General features: G+C 40.3%; 2 protein-coding genes across 4 annotated transcripts in view; one reads left to right on the top strand and one right to left on the bottom strand.

Moving 5' to 3' along the window:
* Nucleotides 1-3,619, bottom strand: part of LOC145451517 (uncharacterized) — a 30,289-nt gene extending 26,670 nt beyond the window's left edge. For all 3 annotated transcript variants that reach the window (XM_080329729.1, XM_080329730.1, XM_080329728.1), the window contains exons 1-2: nucleotides 3,321-3,619; nucleotides 2,234-2,287 (exon numbers count right to left, since the gene is read on the bottom strand). In XM_080329729.1, the coding sequence (XP_080185855.1) occupies nucleotides 2,234-2,287; nucleotides 3,321-3,579 (313 nt within the window). In that variant the 5' untranslated portion in view covers nucleotides 3,580-3,619. The remainder of the gene's footprint in view (nucleotides 1-2,233; nucleotides 2,288-3,320) is intronic.
* The window catches only part of LOC145451521 (homogentisate 1,2-dioxygenase-like), a 71,879-nt gene that overhangs the window by 977 nt on the left and 55,754 nt on the right, over nucleotides 1-15,148 (top strand). The window lies entirely within an intron of this gene.

A 15,148-nucleotide genomic window follows, 5' to 3' on the forward strand; every position in this document is an offset into this window, starting at 1 on the left:
GACTCATCTCCTCATTATCAATTCCAACACACACCCCTCCCCCATATTTACGGACCGTTTTAATTAAATATATCTCAGTGGAAGTTCCAAAATTTTCTTCGACTCTAACAGTATTACTGATTTACTTCGGAAATTATATGCCACAGTGACGGATAAATGACTATCATATAACCAGTAAACATATGCAAAACATCTGATTAACGACGGCATGCAAAATTGTTTCATTGGGACACAGCTCGATTTATTCACTATGCCATTAACATGAAATAATGCCTTTCAAATTATCCTCCCCTTTTTCATATTTTATAAGTTTTTATAAAAGCCTAGAAGTGGGTCGTGCTACGAGTTGGCGGCTACGAAATCAAATAATAAGAAATATCGACATGAGTAAAGTGTATCCAACGAAATGTATCATCATTACTCACGTTTGCGGCAGTCGTCTCCATAATATCCCCACTTACAATGACACCTGTAGCCATTTGATAATCGTATGCATTCCCCGTTGTCTCCGCATGGCCTTTTGTTGCATGGGTGATTTCCTGGAATTTGCAGTTCAGTTTCACTTATTTGTGACACTGCACTATACAGCAAAACACAGATTGTGGTTTTTGAGCCATAGCTAGTATATCATGTAGTTGCGTACCATTGTTTTCGGGTGATTGAAAGATTTTTGTATAGTCTACTTTATCAAATCACGCATTTGATAAATAAGAAAATACCGATGTTAGAATCATCTATTCGCATCCAATCATATAAGGCGTGCCCTATTTTGAACAATAAAGTATAGAATAGGAAAATAGGCCTACTTATCACATTCTTTTTCTAATAATATGACATATATTCTGGGTGACGTATGTTTCAGCATTATTTTATCATCGATGTTTACGATGCTTAAACATCATATATTTTTATAGATATGGATAGTGAACTAAGATTTTTATAAATTATAAAATTTTATTTCTGAACTGACCTAGGAACCGGACTTGTTTCTTTAAATCAGCAACTTCTGCATTCGTGATATCCAATGCTGTAATAAAATAATTCCATTTGTAAATATCGCTACCGGACCTCAACTGCGGAACAATATCTCGACGGCTATCGATATACAAGCAGTAAATACTAGACAATGCTCGAGATTACCGGACCACGATCTCACAAATCGATTACGCCTGTCGATATACAGAATACACGGAACAAAAGTAAAATTACACGTAAAAATAGTCGAAAGTCTGGTTAATTTGGGCAATTCTACATTTAATTTGGACGCAGGGTAAAAACAGTGCTTCGTCCGTTTAACACAGTGCTTCCTAAACTTTTTGTGTGCGCGTATACCATTTCGATCATTTTTTACTAAGCTCCCGTACCACCTCGTTATATCGATCGGAACAGAGGCTGACAGCTCGGAAGTGCTGAAGATCACTATTTTAGCTGATCGCAAGGTAATAGTACCAAGATTAGTTTGCCAGAAATTGTATGATGTGAAGCCAAGATTTGGTACGCCGATTTACTATGGAATCTTTTGAAATCGTGAAAAGACCTGATAATTATATCAATACAGCAAATCGCTCGAAGCACGGGAATTTCTTCAGGGAAATGTTGTATTTGTTCAAACAAGTTCGTCCAGTCGTTATATAGAAATTGTTGCTATATACAACTAACTTGAAGGTATAAGTGTATAATTATTGGGCGTTTTGTGCGCTCAGTGTAAACATGCCTACACGCTTTGGAAGGCACAATAGCATTTGCTGCCTAGAGCACTATTTTGGGTCGATTGGAAGAATACTGTAAAGAAAACCCATTGCATCACGTTTTCAAGTTCGCCTCCACAAATAGTCTATACTTCAAAACAGTATCGGCTCGTGCCAGACACGCATGCATGCCTACTGCTCGATATTTTTGTTCTCCTGCCCTATCTGAAAATTTTAGTTTTCACCTCAAAGTTCTCTAAAATTCAAAGATATGTGATTCGGTAATTGTCCTGCGAATATCTGATCAATAGTAAGTTTACCTATTTACGGATTATATATTCGCATCCGATGGTAGCCCATAGAATCTCCAATTATGTGAAAAAGTCGATTTCGTTTGATATTTAGTCATGATGATATTGATATCTATTTCAGAGCTCATTTCATCCATGCTCACGATCATTAATCATAATGATATATTAGTGCCCAACTAGGCCGATATTGGTAGACCATGTATCAAAATGAAAAGAAAAAAAATCGCAAGAGACCTGCTGATAACTCCGAGTTGCTTTTCTTCAAACCAGAAATCGTTAACTCCAGTGCTGCAATAAAAGAATAATATTTACATATATCGTTCTAATTAAAACCGAGAACTTTCATTTGCCATACTATGCAAAAAGCACAAAATATAATCATATCCCTTCACCTGGTCGTATATAGGCTATAACCAGAGGTGGTCAGTAACGAAGTACTTCTACTTTTTGGAAGTACTGAAGTAGTTTTCCTCTACTTCTGGTACTTACTCAATTAGATCTGATTTTATCTACTTCTACTTCGTAATATTTTGTGATCTACTTTATTACTTTTCGCTGTTTTCAGTTTGTCAAGTAGAAGTAGTTTAATCCCCCAATACGAAAGATAGCCTGAGGAATTTCGGGGCTGTTTTCACGTAGTACCGACATTTAATATTCATAAAAGTCAAGTAAAGCCCAGTAATTTTGTTGCATTTCGCGCACAGTAGTTGTGGAGTGACAAATATGTCTTCACGAAAGTATCGGTGAATATAATTTAGGTACCGGATTGCTTGGTTCCGCTCACACCGCATTGTCGCCTATATAAAATATTACATCACAGTAAATATTGCCCACCATAACGTTTGAAACAACCGTTTCGCAATCTAGCAATTACCTATCATTTCGTAATCTAGCAGCCCATGACGTGTCCCGCGAAACTGGAAAATCCGGCTTTTTGAACGCTATACATGTTTTAGCAGATCACCTTGCTTTTTGGACAAAAGACATGAAATATATTTTCCGCTTTTTAGAAGTGGTATTTGTATTTCACTTTCAAATCCGAGTATCATACTTTGAGTTCTAATTCCTTTCAGACTTTTGTCTGCAGAACATACATGTTGAAGCATAAAAACAAGCGTAGTAATGCCTCTATTTCCCGAAAATAAAGCTACACTAAATATAACTTTTTGCGATCCACAATATTTGTTATTAACGTACTTGAGTAGATCTTTTCGTCGCTACTTCTTTTTCTACTTGAGTAGCTGTCTTGATTACTTTGACCACCTAATATAACTTATCTAGGCGTTAACAAACATCAATTATAATGGCATATTTACCGCACCTGCTTTCATATTCAATAGTTCCGTCTTCAGTTCGTCATATTCGTCTCTGGTGACTTCACCCTGTCGGACTATGCTTCTGACGCACGTAACCGGGTATTCTTTCTTTGTTAAATCACCTAAACGTATTGGCCGACCAGGATCGCATTTAACCAACTGACAGCCAGGCCGAGCTTTGCAGAGTAGCTCCTCCTTCTGGTCAGCTAAAGTGACTATTGATAAGCTGACTAATATGATCCAGCGTGCTACATTTATCTCCATTAGACGGCGAGATATTAGAGTTTCCGCTATACAATCAATCTGAAAAAGCGGCATTTCTTATTTTTTAAAGTAGTTGATTGCTCCAGATTTAAATATATTATTAAAGACTCTCCATGAACTACTTTTTTTAAACTGCACGTTTTATCGGATAGTTTGCAATGTTCGTACGTATTGCTACCTAAATATTATTTCGTCTCTGAGCGCGATTTAGTTTTTCATCAACTTTTGTAGCTATATCTCTGAGCGCGATCTGTTTGTTATTGTGGCAATCTTACTATTGAGGCTATTGAGTTGATGTGATGAATGATTGCTAACTGAAATGTCACCTCGAGGATAGTCGATATACCCTCAAGGAATTCGGTTTACAGTTATTTGTCGACATCTTGCATACCAGTTATGTCAAGTTTTATATTGCAGGTTAACTCAACTGCATTGATGTGATGAAAATGTGGGAATTACCTCATCAAAAATGTGACTTATTTGTGTGGACACCGTGGTCAATCGAGCACCCACTAAAAATAAATAACATTTATCGTTAATGGATTTATTTGTAGAAGGCAGGGAAATCCCTACTTCCTTATGATTGCGATCCTGTAGACTGTGGTTGTGAGTCGATCATGAGTATAGGATGTTCATGTTCATTGTTCATGTCCAGCTCCACTAAGCTAGTTTCACACAATACAATTAAACCATACTATGAGTTTACGAATGATTGTGATGAGGGATGATATTAGACTATGTTGCGGGTATGCATAAAACGCTTTATCTGACACGTCGCTGATGACATGATACAATTAGGGAGATCGAAAGCGTAAATAGATAAGGGCTTCAGCTAAGAGATTATAGTTTTAGTGACTTGGTCAGCAATTCTAGTGAGTGGAGGAGGTCCAAAATGCTTTGCGCAGTAGAATATTTGATTACTTGAAAGTTAATTGTCTCCAAAATTTGTGTCTGAAGAGACTTTTTGGGGTACAGAACTTTAATATACATTTTAATAATATATTCATGGTAAAATATATTAAAACCCGAAGCTTTTCGAGCTGACACTTTTCAAGGGCAATCGTCAGCAAATGGAGAATTTCAAAAACATGCATCTAGCTACATTGCATACAACCAATTATGACGTCATAGAAACAAACAACATGAAATACAGGCAAACCGCGAGCGCAGCTAGTGGCCAATTTTTAGATTCACTAAAAATTCCTTCTGCTGACACAAGCGCGGTCGGTGGATTTTAATATAAGTCAATTCCTGTGCAGACAGATGGAAATTAGTGCGGCCTCTACCTAATATAGAAAATCTTTCATCGCGATAGTTTTTAGCGCAAGTTGCATTCTCAGTAGTGATGAGCATCGGAGCGGAGTCGGAGTGGATTCGGAGCGGAGTTTTGCCGATTTTGTGACAGTCGGAGCGGAGTCGGAGTTTACTACAGATATTTTTTCGGAGTATTGTAACTTTTGTCTCCGAGATCTTTGGATAGCTCTGACCAGAATACACTCTTGATTATGATTACAAACCAAAACACAGACAGTTGACATCTTGTAAAGTTGTAATATGACGGGTAACATGCAAACATGATTGCCAAGTGCATAAAAATCAGCCATCTGCTCCGCAATTGGGGACTGGAGAGTAGACCAACCCTACTATCACATTAATTTAGTAAAACACATTACCAAGTGTACCATGCTTGCCACTGTTTCGGATACTTGACGAGATTCATCGGAGTATCTCGGAGTCTGGGATTGAACTCTTCGGAGTCGGAGGGAGTTTTCCTCAGACACCAAAGTTGTCGGAGGGATTCGGAGTCTCGAATAGCGCTATCCGCTCATCACTGATTCTCAGCCAAATGCTTGCCGATGGCAGAGTTCATAGCCATGGCCTGATTACGTTCTAGTAATCTCAGATCAGTTACGGCTGCGTCTTCGCGAGAGTCCAATGTGCGTGATCTAATAACGCTCGGAACACGTTGTTTGATGCGTTCCTGCAAGCGCTGAGTGTTGTTCTTCCCACGTACCGACAATCACAGTGCCACTTGAAATCATAAACTAAATTGCTTTGTTGAGAAGCAGAAAGAACATCTTTGCGCGTTGAAGGAAGCAATTGTTTGGTGGTAAACACAACATTAGTTTTTACGTTATCGTAGCAGCGATTTACAGCAGAAATCAATTGCTTTTCAAACCGGGAAGAGATGGGGCCCAGCCACGGTAAATGTATATATACATTTTCCTCAGACCGTGTGTTCGTGTTTTGTGATTTGTTGGGATTGAAATTACTGAGTTTTCTGTCCACAGAACTCTTGATGATGTGTTCGAGGTACCCGTTATCGATTAGAATTTTGCGGATATATTCTAGCTCCGCGTTTAATTTAACATCCGAACAAATCACCAAGGCTCAGTGCACCAACGTGCCAATCAAATTTAGTTTACGGCGATTCGGGCTAAAAGAATTCCAGCGTATATAATGCCCTGTAAACGTTGGCTTCCGGTAGACCGAAGTGACAAAGCTAATACCCCGTTTTTCCACTAGAACGTCTAAGAATGGTAACGAGTTAGCACGCTCTTTTTCACATGTGAATTTTAAAGACGAGTGTAGAGAATTCAAGTTATCAAAGAAGTCATCGAACTCCGTCTCATTTTGACAGGCAACGAAGGTGTCGTCGACATAGCCACGGTACATGAATGGAGGCTTGGTTTCGTCTGCGGCGAAAAGTCTGTTTTCATGGAATCCCACAAATATATTGGCTAAAATCGGGCTGCCTGCAACGCGCAAAGATGTTCTTCCTGCTTCTCAACAAAGCAATATAGTCTATGATTTCAAGTGCCACTGTGATTGTCGGTACGTGGGAAGAACAACTCAGCGCTTGCAGGAACGCATCAAACAACATGCTCCGAGCGATATTAGATCACGCACATTGGACTCTCGCGAAGACGCAGCCGTAACTGATCTGAGATTACTAGAACGTAATCAGGCCATGGTTATGAATGAACTCTGCCATCGGCAAGCATTTGGCTGAGAATGCAACTTGCGCTAAAAACTATCGCGATGAAAGATTTTCTATATTAGGTAGAGGCCGCACTAATTTCCATCTGTCTGCACTGGAATCGACTTATATTAAATTCCACCGACCGCGCTTGTGTCAGCAGAAGGAATTTTTAGTGAATCTAAAAATTGGCCACTAGCTGCGCTCGCGGTTTGCCTGTATGTCATGTTGTTTGTTTCTATGACGTCATAATTGGTTGTATGCAATGTAGCTGGATGCGTGTTTTTGAAATTCTCCATTTGCTGACTATTGCCCTTGAAAAGTGTCAGCTCGAAAAGCTTCGGGTTTTAATATATTTTACTACGAATATATTATTAAAATGTATATTAAAATTTGTGTCCTAGCCACGAGCACGACTAGGGCTGGACACAATGCTGCGAGTAATCAGATCAGAATCCAGTATCATTCTAATGATTCGATAACTTGCAATTGAAAACTGTCTGCATGTTTATTGTTCAATAACTGATAGATTGTGTCACGTCTTCCGATAGGGAGCTAGTTTCATCAATCAACAGACATGGCGCAGCCACTTGGCGGTTCTGGCTCTGCGCCAGGGGTGGCAGGCTCCAAGGGGGCGGCAAAATGAGGCTGCACAGTGTGAGAGTGAGAGATATGGTATTCATTTTCGCCAGCACCATCAAGATGCTGTGACGACGGAGATGCGCTACGGACTTTATAGTAAGGTCATCTAGTCCTCACACCCGTTTCTTTTTCTCCTCCGTGATTGCTGAGAGCCAGCCTAGCGGGATAACCGCGGATACCAGTTTCCGAGTCTTTGGTCTGACCAGACTGGGGATCGAACCCACGACCTACCGAGTAAGAAGCAGGACGCATCACCATTACACTACCTCGCTCGACACAGTGTACAAAGCCGGCTAAAATAAGCGTAATTGGTAGTCCTATTGCTGGCGTCGTGTGAGCTAAAATCTATTCAAACTGCGCAGTGGCGGCTCGTCCTATAGGGCAACTGGGGCATTGCCCCACCTAAAATTCTGTTCAATTACAGTACTTTACCATTTATAGACGCACACTCGCACAGCAATCTATATATACCGAAATCATAGCGAAAATCGTATTCTTCTTGTCCTTTCGCTTGTAAATGCCCATATATAGCCCAGTCTCTGCGAAAATCAAATTCACTTCGTGTTATCGCTTTGCGAATGCCTAGCCGGGGCTTGCCCCGGTAGCGCTCATAACAAGCTTTCTCTGTCTATTCTCTCCAATCCGCGCATAATAAAGAAACAGTGATTTACTCTCTCCTATTCATAAAATTACCGAGCAACCGGGGCAACATAGCCTGGTCGCCCTTAAGGTGTGATGTAACAATCGTATCTATATCTGAACTCGGTTACCGTCATATGCGTTTAGTCGACCTTTGCTGGTATAAGTCGATTTTGATGGTGTTTCACACCATGATAATTCTTGAAACTTGGTATGTCATGTCGTGATGGTAGTATTTAACAATGTCCCAAGTTTCAGGGTTTCTACTGAAAGTTTAGGGTAGTAATTCCGTTTCCGAAGTTGAGTGTGTGCTGATCCGTCATGTATCGCAAACAGATTTTACTCAAACGTCGGTATTGGTATCCATTCATTTTGACGATGTTCCATACCGAGATCGGTCATGACATTTGGTACGGTAAGTCTTAATGTTAGTATCGAAGGCTGTACCAAGTTTCAAGTTTGTCACTGTACTGTGTTAGTGGTAATTTCGTTTCCTAAGTCGAGTGAGAGCTGACTCGTCATTTATCGCAAACATATGTTACGCAAAGCCGGTATTGGTCTCCATTGATTTTAACGATGCTCCTTACCTAGATCCGTCATGAGCTTTTGCATGGTATGTCTTGATTTTAGTATCGAACGCTGTGCCAAGTCTCAAGGTTGGCACTCAATGATTAGGGCAGCAATTTCGTTATCAAGGTCGAGTATGGTAGAGATGTGCGCTGATCTGACACTTAGCCTACCTAACGCATTGCGGATTTCACGCAAAAGCCGGTGTATCTGTGTTAACGCTAACTGTGTTCCATACTGAGATAGGTGATGAGATGATGATATCATGAAACAGTTTACTAACATCCTCGGTTTGCATTCAAATATTTACTTTTATTTTATATTCTCCAATGTCAATTTCACCGTGAAATTGTGGCCTTCAGTTCAGGCCATTTGCTTACAATTACAACCAATGTCAAGTGCGATAGCTGTTTCGTTTTCGATGGCGGCTAACAGCTGATCGCATGATCAGCCTATTCCTCAGTAAATTTTACGCAAAATTCGGTGTTGGTCTGTTCGTATTAATTTTGACAGTGTACCATACCGAAAACGGTCATGAGGCTACTTCTCGATGATTTCATGTAACAGTGTATACCAAGTTTTCGGCTTTCATCCACGTATTTATTCGGTAATATATTTTACAAAGGCGATTTTGCAGCAGACATATATACACTATAGACCGTAAGCCGTATATGTCGTGTGACAGTCTCCAGCCGCAAGGCCAAAATCTCCTATGCTGTACCGGGACCGAATGTCCGAGGCTGCTATCCGTAGTTCTTCAGAATTATGTTTTAGATTCAATATGACATGTCCATTGTCCAATCTATGAGATAACAATTGCGTATGTGTCCGAACTCGTTGACCTTTCCAGTTAGGCTTACGCAATCTCTCGAGTTGGGTAATTAGTCAGGTATAGTGCGAACATGAACCGTGTCGAATCTTTGTTCCGTACGCCGTTTACGCAGTTACCACACTTCAAGTCACAGTTCACCGGCAGACCTCTCGCAGAACATACGTTAAAATCACTGTTGTCGGAAAGTTCGTGTTAAGTCCGTACCACTTACCACCAAGTTACTTGTTTACGTTGGAAAACGCCATTGTGACGTCATCTTGATAAAAATTCGCTTGCAGCCCTTGCCCCACCACCCGATATTGTCACGAGCCGCCACTGCGTGAAACTGGTCTCAATCGAAAGCTAGTGTCGCGCGGATTCGGAAAACACGAAATAATATGTTTACATGGCGATGGAACCACACCGAAATAGCCGTCAAGGCCGATTGTTCGAAGAATTCGCAGAAAAAGGAAAATGCCTGGCGAACAATCAGAAGATGCTGGCCTCAGTGTTGTTGAAGAAGTTAGACCAGGGGTGGGCAAACTACGGCCCGCGGGTCGCATGCAATCAATAATCGCCAGATTATATTTTGATCTGATCAAGACACACACAATGTACAATGCGATAAGACACAATGCGATGTAATGAACATAGGCTATTATGAGGATGCCGAACGACCAGTTGCGGTCTCCTAACATCCACCTGGCTGGACCTATTGCCCGATTTCGGAGTCGTTTTTCTATGTTAATCTCTATTCCGTGGCTCCTTCTTGCTCTTTCCATTCCTGGAGAGTGCGTTCTTTCATCGGGTCTTTTTCTGGGCTTTTTTTGTCACCGTAAGAGCAGCGACGAGGGGCAAGAGGAGACCAGATGAACCCCCGACGTGGAACCGAACCCGGGCCGCCGGGCGTTTATCGTCACCAATAGACTAACTCCTCCGCTACTATAATCAAAGCTATGAACAGGTGGCTTCTCATAGACTCAAATATACATCCAGTCCTAAGGATCGGGACGCCGACTTTCCTCCCTAATTTTGACAATGACGACGACCAGCGTATATATTGTTGTCAATGTTTGATTTGTTTTAAATAAACAAATACATATATATTATTTCGATGTCGTTAGTAACTATAAAATCAAATAACAATATTGAATTTTTGCTTAGTATCCCAATTTTATATAGCGCGGCCCGCGAATAGATGCACATGTCGAATGCGGCCCTCGAGCTAACAAGTTTGCCCATCCCTGAGTTAGACGATGCCTGTTTCAAGCTTTGGACAGATTTATACTTGAAGCTGAAACTAGATTTACCGGCATACACCACTTAAATGATATGATTGGATTTTTGAATTTCCACGCGCTGCTGCAAAGCGAAAGTCACAGTTTATTCACCAGAACTTTTAGAAGCACTTAGGACTTTATGGAGTTAGCTGCAAAAATTGTCATGCCTTATACCTTTGAATTAGGGCAGTGGTTCCCAACCGGGGAGGAATTCCCCCCTTGGGGGGAATTTTGCAATTTTTAGGGATGAATTCCACTTAAGAATTGTAATGGATTTCCAAATTGTTCATGTCCGAACTGTCATGTAGTCAACCAGTTATATCCGAACGTATGCTCCTTATGGCTGTTTTTTTGCTGAAAGTATGTTCAAATGCTATTTGAAATCTCTTCTCCACATACAAATTCCCCCTTGTTTTTTAAAAAAAACTAGTTCAGATGTGCTGCAGCTCGCAAGACAATTTCGTAGGCCAGCGACGGCCTCCCAATCAAATATATTCTAAGCGAGCAAAAGTCGTGCCGAATCTATCACAACAAGGCCTTTAGTGAAAGTATTTATCTTATATTTTCAAGTCAACATATTCAGATAGTGACAAAATATTTCAACGTCATCGATTCACAAGTCAAAGAGATCGCTAGTATTGCTTTATTTTTAGAGAACAGCTACCCGATCGAAAAAAGACATGTTAAACTTGGTGCAATGTTGCCGAAACGTAATGGGTGTCCTAAATTTCAATGAACTCCAGCAGGAAATCTGATTACGTGTATGTTATATATCAGGGCTGTAACCAAGTCACGAGGCTCCTAGTCACAAGTCAATCTCACTTCCTAAGTTTTGACTCCAGTCAAGTCGAGTCATTTTCAATTCCCCATTGAGTCAAGTCCGAGTCCAAGTCACCGAGCAGAGGGTCAATTCCGAGTCATGGTATTATGACTCAAGTCCGAGTCCAAGTCATTGTGCTGACTGCTCAGTTTCCAGTTGAAGTCTTGTTAAACCCATTTTTTATAACTCTGTTTGGTGATATTGAATGATTTGGATTTATAATATACTAATTTTCCTCACTTTGAGCAGTTTCTTGTCGCATTTTCAAGTACCAGGACCAATAGACGAAATTCCAATATGGTGGTCACTTTACTGTTCTTCGAAATTACAATGAAATGTCGGTCTTGGCCGTCTTATAGTCTCGAGTCGTATGGCTTGGTTCAAGTAATGCACAATGACTCGAGTCCAAGTCGAGTCAATACACGGATTGTCTCGAGTCGAGTCGTTTCCGTATTTTGAGAAAATGACTCGAGTCAAGTCGAGTCATCAGAAAATGGTGACTCGAGTCTGGTCAACCCTGCTATATATGAAAGTACCAATATTATTGGCCAAATGCATACGCAAACTTGAGAAAAAAATCGCGAGACCAGTAAATTCATGCATACTGATTTTTCACAGCAGTTATATTAGCGATTGGTGCATGGTAAGCCGAAAACACAAATGGAAGTATGGGGGTCTGTTGAGTCAAGCCTTCCAGAATTTGTTTGATTGGGACCAAGACCATTGTTTTTAAAGAGAGAGAGAGAGAGAATTCGTCAACCATGGAATATAGTATAGGCAATGTTTACAAACATTCACGTCCAATAATACACATTTTTATATTTTCCTAACTATATTCTACATGGTATAGAGACCCGATATGACCGAAGTCTTCTAGGCCGGAGTCACCCAAGCATATTTAGCAGTATTAATAATAATATGAATCAAATTCTTCTCTCAGTCGAGTAGCACAGCAACGAGTATCGAAATAAGGAGGTCTACAAAGTGTTGTTACAGCCCTGCTAGAAACACACTTTCGGTACCGCCTGTCTTATTCTTCAGTCAACAGGTGTTTGCGCGGTAAAAATGACCTTTTTTAATCATCGGGCAGATTTCTCCTAAGGGGGGAATTTTGGTTTAAATTTCGGCCAAGGGAGGCACGTGATGAAAAAGGTTGGGAACCACTGAATTAGGGATTATATAAATCAGAAGATTGCTAGCTTTTCCTACAAACCAATATGCGGCCTCTAGGACGAACACAAATTAAGTTGAACAACTTGATATGATCATATCTTGAGATTTTAAAAGAGTTTAAGAGGCTGATGCGGAGCAGTAAACCACGTTTGATCGTATAGTGCAACAGCGTTTGATGTTTTACCGAGGTTAGTTAATGCAAAGCTATTTGATTCGACACCATATTTATGCTGTGTCCGTAACTTTATCTGACAATTGGTGTTTCAATTGCGAGCTGTGTGAGGAGCTTCTCAAAGCTCAAACTGATTACGTCTTATTTACGTTTTACCATGAATGACGATCGGCTATCAGCTCAGCTCTATCCGTTCTGTCTATAGAAAGAGACTACGTTCAAAAAATTGAATTTGAGGATATTTTCGCTGATTTTGCTTTGAGGCGGCTATTGATTTTCTATTTGCACAATACGTTCCTTGGCTATTTCTTGTCTTTATTATTTTTGGCCTTATTAACGTTGAGAGGGTGAGGCTGAGACGCGGCATATTAGTTGTAATTATTTTTGTTGACAAGATTGCTTCAGCATGAATCTATGTCGAAATTTGCTGCGGCCTACTTAGGGGGGAGGGGCGGCATTTTAACCGAGAGCCAGGGGCGGCAGCACACGCTGCTACGCCAGTGCCTCCAGATCTACATATACCACACACACGTATATACATTCAGTAATTTCCTAGTATTTCATTGCCGGATGGATACTTTTTCATATCATATTGATTATATAAAGTAACTCATGATTTGTAACCATTGGTAATGAAGGCTGCGAACCAAACGTGTCTGAACCGCTTTTGAATTGTCATAAGTATTGTGACCTGTGTGAATGCAGGTAATTTTCCACACATGGTGAATCGACTATTGAGTATAGATATTTCAGAAGCGCTCGGTTTTGTATCGGATAAATTTGGTCTCAAACATCGTTTTCAGGTCGGATTTAAATCTTGCTGTATGATGTCACAGTGTGAATATTGCATGTTTTGTGACTTCCGTTTCATAACAAACACCAAACTGAAGCATTTTACATGGTTAATTCGAGTCTATAAAAATATGAATACATGGCGATGCCAAAAATAAAATCTGGAAAATGCCAAAATTAACGGCTTTCACGAGTTAGGGGTAGGGGAGATGTGGTACCGATGGATCAAAAATTGGAAAATGATCGCTGGCCCCAAAATGTTCAGCCGAAAACAGCAGATCTTTTGCTGGCTCAGCACTTTGATACAAGCTCTACCTTTCGCGCACATATATATGAATATTCGTCTTTTCAAAAAATATTTATGGACGTTTAAAAGTTGTTGCTCGAACGTGTCATCGGTCCCCACCCGGTGGGTCCAATGGCACACGTCCCGGGGTCCTATGACACATATACCCTAAAAAACTCAGATGTGTCAACTTTTCTTGCTCAGTATTATAATCTAAGCTACAGCAAGCCAAGGAGGAATTTTCGGTCGCAACCGTCAAAAAATAGATTAAATATTGTCTCAAATGTTGTCATAAAATCACGTTTCGATTTAGGCTCGGACTTATAAATTTGAGGGTACATACATATTACCTGAAAATTGACAGGGTGACTTCCAAAGACCTATCGTTATAGCGATAGAACATCATATGCAATTATTACATAAAGATTTTCTATACGTAGTCATGTTTCATTTGTTTCATGATTAGTATGCTTGATTATTTTGCTTGATTTGGCTATTGTATCATCGGTCCCCACCCTACTAATTTTGTACATGAATCGAAAAAAATTCCACTCAATGAAAGTACTGAAAAAATAATAGGTTCCATTATATAGCCTGATACAAGCCCTAGACTTCACAATAAAAATGATTGCTGGTTTGTTCGTGTTGAAGGTTACAAAGAAAAATATATATGTCGATCTAAATTTAGTTTACACCCCCCAAAACAAAAAACATCTGTGAGAGACCCCATAGTTCGCGCCCGTCGAATTTTTTTGTATGTGTGGAGAGATGTTGCCAGCATGCAATTGTAGACAAGTTCACGGAGTGTAATCATGGAATTATCATAGAGAATTTTCAAAGTATTTTCGGTCCCAGTGATCCATCGGTACCACATCTCCCCTACTAATATTTTGTGAAGTGACTGTATTGTCACAAAATGCAATGGTCAACTACGGTGAAAAAAAACACCAAACTATATGTAATGTGTGTAAAACTAGTGCCATTTTCTTGGTATGGTCGCGTAAAATGTACATTATTTGAACTTTCCACGTGCGCAGATGACATCACAATAACTTGTGATACTAGTCTTCGACTCGAATCCTAATGCTCGATTCGGGGTCGAATCCCCGCGGGTACACTTATTTTGACCATCCCTCGTAATTTCGTATTTCTCATGCGTCGAGTCCATGGTTTTAACCACTCGATGAGATTCCGAGTCACAAGTCAATCGCACTTCTATCGTTTTGGCTCGAGTCTAGTCGAGTACTTTTCAATTGATCGCCGAGTCGAGTCCGAGTCATAGTGCTTTGACTCGAGTCCGAGTCATTATGTTCACTTTTCGGTCTCCCCACCCAATAGCAACCTAACTAAGAGGTCCATCGACTAGTCGGGACCTATCATCTGGAATGCATTACCACCACATATCCG

Source organism: Botryllus schlosseri, chromosome 12 (assembly GCF_051294905.1).
Source record: "Botryllus schlosseri isolate E-star chromosome 12, Bs_hap1, whole genome shotgun sequence".
Taxonomy (NCBI): Eukaryota; Metazoa; Chordata; class Ascidiacea; order Stolidobranchia; family Styelidae; genus Botryllus; species Botryllus schlosseri.